Source organism: Dermacentor variabilis, chromosome 1 (genome assembly GCF_050947875.1).
Source record: "Dermacentor variabilis isolate Ectoservices chromosome 1, ASM5094787v1, whole genome shotgun sequence".
In the NCBI taxonomy this organism is placed as follows: Eukaryota; Metazoa; Arthropoda; class Arachnida; order Ixodida; family Ixodidae; genus Dermacentor; species Dermacentor variabilis.
In genome coordinates, this window is record NC_134568.1 from 92126898 (window position 1) to 92133046 (window position 6149).

The 6149-nt window shown below is 43.6% G+C and overlaps 2 protein-coding genes across 2 annotated transcripts in view; one reads left to right on the plus strand and one right to left on the minus strand.

Moving 5' to 3' along the window:
- The window catches only part of LOC142580500 (ecotropic viral integration site 5 ortholog-like), a 289591-nt gene extending 288950 nt beyond the window's left edge, over positions 1-641 (minus strand). The window contains exon 1 of the mRNA XM_075691155.1: positions 491-641. The gene's annotated coding sequence lies outside the window, so the exon portion shown is untranslated. The remainder of the gene's footprint in view (positions 1-490) is intronic.
- Positions 642-850: 209 nt separating this feature from the next.
- Positions 851-2895, plus strand: LOC142580546 (PCNA-interacting partner-like). The gene has a single exon (XM_075691156.1). The coding sequence runs from the start codon at positions 974-976 to the stop codon at positions 2711-2713; it is 1740 nt and encodes a 579-aa protein (XP_075547271.1). The 5' UTR covers positions 851-973; the 3' UTR covers positions 2714-2895.
- The last annotated feature ends 3254 nt before the right edge of the window (positions 2896-6149 follow it).

A 6149-nucleotide genomic window follows, 5' to 3' on the forward strand; every position in this document is an offset into this window, starting at 1 on the left:
ACGGATCTCGTTTCGGTCATACTACTTCACGAACGGCGCTGGCGAGTTAGCCCGCAATAGAATAATTTTGAGGCGGCTTTCAATGGTTAGTGTGTTCCAGGTGACGACTCAATTAGAGCACCCGTAGTGGCTTCGAGCAATGCGCTGCCTGGACGAGCATCGATTCAGAGTCGTGAGGCACAAAGTCTGTTGAAAAAAAAATAAATAAATAAAACTCGGCCACCGTATATTCTAACGAGTTCATCGTCGACCGCGTCAGGAGGTAAAGGAGAAAAGAACGCATCAACAAGAGATTGCTTGAGGGGTAGCAGAACAGCTGATCGAGGCACACACGGGACCACTGACTGCAGATCTGCGATCGTGCGTGCTTTAGACCTTCCGCTTTCAGCTGCCGCACGGATGCTGGGTGCGCCGAACGGATCGGAGCGCCTGTCAGACGAAGCTCTCCAAGCCGAACAGCGGTGAACCGCGATTTCAAAAATTCGCTTACCTGGTCTCAATGAGGTGAGAAGAGCAGGACTAGACGAAATCTGTCAAATGTTGGATTGTGCCTGCGCTTGCTGACGTCCACGGAAGGAATGTATGACAGGATCGGCGTGAGAAAAAGGAGAAACGAGGTCGCAACTCGGCTGCACTCTTTCTAGAAGAGATGGCGCCACTTACCACCCTTAGGCACGATGGTTATGGGCCAGGTAAAATTAAAGGTTTAGAAATATTTAGCTTATATTCAAAAAATGTTAAAACGAAGTCGTAACATTTTATTAAGAACTTTCATGCCTAGCGATTGTAAAAGCTAGCAAAATACGGATTTTACAACTTTCTAACAACACACTACGAACATTAAGTTGAAGCCACAGCCAGATCCAAGTCAGTTGCTCAATAATTGGCGCGAAAAGCGGTTAGCAGTTTCAAGCAAGGACATAACCATAACATCAGTGGTTGCTTGTTTAGTAGTATCGCTGTATTCATCACAATGGTCGAGGACGAGAAAGTCGGCCCTTACTTCCTATGGACAGCATATGATCCGTGTGTTCAAGATGCAGTCTTTGAATACGTTAAAGCAGAAGCAGGACCTAATAGTCAAGTACATATCTTGAGAACAGAATCGCTTTCCGACGAGCTAAGCACCTGTACCCTTTTTGGATTTCTCGTCAGTGCTCTTCGTAAGCGCAAGGCATTTCCTAATTGGCGTACGACCGTTTTGACCATACCGGAACACTACCAGGCTCTTCACTTGTGCACAGCGCGTGCAAAACAGAGGTCAGGCAAGTTTGATGCCCTCGCAAGCGAAGTGATGTACGCAGACATCCTCTACAAAAAGCACCTTTCAAACCAACACATACCCGTTGAATCAGAATATGTGCAAGAGTACCTCGACTTTCTCGCGCACAGTAACACTTTGAACAACTGGCAAGTGTTGAAAGCGTTCAGAGACGCCCTCGAAAAGGACAGCACCCTTGCAGTGCAAGCTGCCAAATCAGTTTACTTGGTGCACGGACCTATCACGACGGCCTTTACCAAAGAATGTATCGAGGTGCTCTTTCAGGGCAGGAAGGTGAGACGTATTGTCACCGAGGCGCCGCTCGATATCAGTGTCAACGAAGACTACGACGTCAAAGATGTTAGCGTCAAGGCGGAAGTTTCCGATGTGCCCGAGCCGGACGCTTCAACAGTCGAAAAGTTGGACTCGAACACCGCCGAATACACCGTCCGCATCGTGAATGCCTTCCTTCGCATCCTTGTGAATAGCCGAGACGAACTGGCGCTTGCTACAGCCATGGCCTCTCCCGTCATTCAGCTGCCGCACGACGCATTCACGGAGCTTAAACGTCTCTCGCTTGAGAAGAAGTCGCCAATGTGTCAGACGGCAGTCTCCTATGTGGTACGAGCAAGGCTGGGCGGTGACAGCTACGCGGCTCCGGAGGACTGTCCGCTTAAACCCTACATATGCAAGTTGGCGGCATTCGTTGACGTCTTGCACAAGCTACAAACCGCGGTCGAAGAAGATCCGACAGACGTTGCCATTGCCAACATCTTAAGCACTCTAGCGCGTCGTATCAGAACAGCAAGTGGACACGGGCTCGTCTGGGAGACGGTGGTTCGTTGCAAGGCTGAGCTGGTGCAGCTAGCACAGATGTTTCAGAAACAAGGCACAGAAAATATGGATGGCGCTAACGATGGAACGCTGGGCATTGACACACTGTGCGTCCTGCGACGCCTTTCCGACTTCCTGTCAACACGCCGCGTCACATGCAGTCCAGTGTCTGTGATCTACAACCTCAATACGAACAGTACACCACTAAATATACCACACCTGCTAGAATATTTCAAGACACCAGAGCCTGAAAGCGAGGATGACGAGTATGATGTACCCCTGACCAAGCGCCTCTCAGAGAAATTTGAACGTGAAGGAGCACCACAATTAACAGCTGTCCTTCGTGCTGTTTCAGACAACAAGAAGGAGAGCAGTATTCACAAACTGCCAGATGAAGCCTCTTCAAGCCTACTAGCTCACAAGGAAGAACCAAATATGTCACAAATGAAAGCCAGGAAGAAGGACCTCGCATCACAAGCAAAGCCTTCTGCTCCAAGGAAAGCAGCTAAGCGCAACATACTCAGCGACATAAATAGTGTCAGCAAAAAACAAAGGGCGTCAAGCAAGTTTGTCTGCAAAGATCAAGCAAGGATAACATCATTTTTCTGTAAGGCATAGTTCAACAGTGAAAAATTTTTACATAAATTGTGCACATTTTATTGAGATAAAAGCAAAATTGTAAGGCCGTGCAGTTACCGATGCCCCACTAATGCATATTTCCACTTCCATTGCATGACAAAAGTCATGGTTACAAATAAAGGGTTATTGCATGTCTTCTTGTATTTGAGGCCATGTTTTTTTTATTTTACACCCTGATACTCTGCACTACAATATTTGAAACATGCACAACTTTCATTTGCCCCAACCAGTTGCTAGGGTAGCAAGAATGATAGTTTTGCCAATTATTGAGTCGCAAGCTAGAGTACTTCACACATCACAATAAGTTTAATGTGCCCTTTAACATATATAAACAACATTTATTGTGCATGTATGTATGCTCATGTCATTCCATAGTTCTAGTGCTGCATGATGGCATTGTATAATTCTACTAAAGGGAGCCTATTAGTGGCTTAGTTTGCAATACCATTAGTGCCCAGCACAAGTTGTTACCATGAAGGACTATGCAAGCTTTTGTATATCAGTACTCATTACAACTACACCAAGGCAAAATGGACTTAAGGGAGAACCCAGAATAGCTTTACAAAGCTACTTAGTTCATTTTTATATCACAAAATGTAATAATAATAATATTTGGGGTTTTACGTGCCAAAACCACTTTCTGATTATGAGGCACGCCGTAGTGGACTCCGGAAATTTTGACCACCTGGGGTTCTTTAACGTGCACCTAAATCTAAGCACACGAGTGTTTTCGCATTTCGCCCCCATCGAAATGCGGCCGCCGTGGCCGGGATTCGATCCCGCGACCTCCTGCTCAGCAGCCCAACACCATAGCCACTGAGCAACCACGGCGGGTCACAAAATGTACTCTTTTCATCATGGCAGGCTTTTATTGAAATATTGCGAAGGGCCCGAGGGCTTCCCATAAAAAGTTTTTCCAGATATTTCTTTGTCTTTATTAAGAACCGACAGCATCCACGACTGCAACAGTGCTCCAAACACTACTAATATGGAAGGGAACAGAAGTTAGTGGATGATGCGTAGTATGCAGTAAAATGCATTACTGTGCAACCATCTGACAGCAAGGTGGTGTCAACACGTCCGCTCAGATCTTAAATGTTTATGAGGGGGATTTCATTTACTGTTCATCCGGCAACTGTCTTGGTACCTCAGAAAGCATGACAAGGCACTACTTAGATAATGGCTGTGGTATGCCTCTGAACCATTAGTGGTATGACTGACACTTCTTGCCAGCACCTGGAAATGGTTTTGGCATGTAAAACCCCATAATTTTTGCCAGCACCTATTTTCCGTATCCTGTAGTTCAGATAGCATATTTTACCAGCAATTAAATTCACTTGTGATTTTTCATTGACAATGCATAGAGAGTAATTTCAACCTAGTTGGGCAGAATGGGTTGTCTGAACTTCACCACGAGTCCTGGCACGATCTAATCCTGCCACTGCTTCATATGTGTGCCTTAGCCATCATCAAAATGGCATTGTGTGTAAATATAAATGACCTGAAGGCTGGTTGCTATATGCAAATGAGGCAGAAGGGAAGCAGCCCTAACAGATGAGATAAGACTGAAAGGAGCAGAGGAACACTGTGATAATAGTTCAGTAAATTATTTATAATGCACTGCATCTTTATGCAGGAAAAAGAAAAAATACACACACACACAAAAGAAAGCTTTAAGTAGACCAGTGTGGAGGTTTGGACTTGTTGGTACTTCATCTTGAAGGCTTCTCGGTAGAGTGCATTATATAGATGGACACAAAGATGTATTTCTCTGCCTCCATGCATTTATTGCGCTCCACCAAAAAGGCTTCAAGAAAATGTTAAGGCATTCTCATCTCACTGGATAGCCACAAAGCTGCAGCAAAAATAAACTCAAATTTTCTTATGGATAAGTTGAGAAAAGAGCTGCTGATGCAATCATGTTAAATGGCCAATTCTTAATGGCTGCATTATTGCTCTGATAAGGTTATCACACTATTTGTGCAACATTCGACATCAATGAAATGCAGGATATGTCTGCACTGTTGACAGTGCAATGCAATATTACTATGCTCAGTTTGCAATTGATGTATCTGCCAAACTGATTGGCATATTCTTTCTCAGAAAATACCAAGGTAATGAATACACAGCCCGATTCACTTGTGTACCTATATCACTTTTACACAATGGAACTTACCTTGGCGTAAAAACTTATGGGTTTGCGGCGTACCGAAGAGGCAATGCTCTGAGTCCCATCCACCAAGTTACTCTGTGCAGAAAGAGAGCTCGATCACTTTTGCCTTGTTGCCCCACTATTTCCATTACACTGCTAAAAGGAACACTAACCAGAAAAATTATTATAGCTGTATTAGTAAATTACTCTTCTACAATACCAAAAAAGCCACTGTTACCATGAGAAGAGGCTTCATAAGCGAGAAAAGATGCAGGAACAAAAGACCTGTGGCAACACTGCCTTGAAATTCTCGCACAAGCTTGCTGTGATGTCATAATTTTGATGGCATCTGCTCAAGCTTAGTTGATGTTTTATTGGTTTCGAGAACTTTTACTGAGCCTCAAAGGTGAAAACACACATCAAAATTTGCGACATTGCAATGACATACTGGAGCTAAGTTTCTGGCACAAGATTCAAGAAATGGAACATTGACCTTCAATTTCTCTTCTAGTAACCAACCTATTAGCACAGAATTCCCAAATATAGTTTTGAAAGAATACTTTATCAGCCTCAACTGATTTACTATTTCTCTTTAGTGTCCCTTTAAGCATGCTCCCTGCAACATACACTCATTTAATATCATGCATTTGTGCATGCTGTAGTACTACAGTACATAGTGCAAGCCTAGTTATCATTCTGTAAGCCATATGTATGCCTATTTCTAGGCGTCTGTCATACTCGAATTAATCTATATATTTTCCAGCACAAACCTGAAGCTCTATGTTCAACATACACTTAGGCTCAGCAGCGGTCTCAGCCATGGTAGAATCAGTTTTCTGTTGCCATGTTCTTTCTTCTCTAGGAACACTCACTGCTTACATTTGGAAGTCAGTCAGTCATTTCCTCATCATACAGCAGCTGCTTTCTTTTATGCATGATGCATAAATCACTTCACATTTTCTCTTCCTCTAACATATAGCTTCAACAAGCTCCAGACTGACTTCCTCCCTAATATATGCACAAAGTTTGTGTGTTTTGAGAGGTCATGTGGACTGATGCAGTTCTTGCATTTACATCTCCTTTCCTTTTTTTAAAGAACTAGTTAATCTAAGCCACAACGTATTTATTTGTAACAAAATGGACAAACCTGTCGAAGTGATATCGAGCAGATATAGGCTTAATTTTATATGTGAAAATCGGAGATTGTCAAAATATGGTCTTGGTTAAGTTAGACATCCTCTATACAATAGTAGTTTGACCATA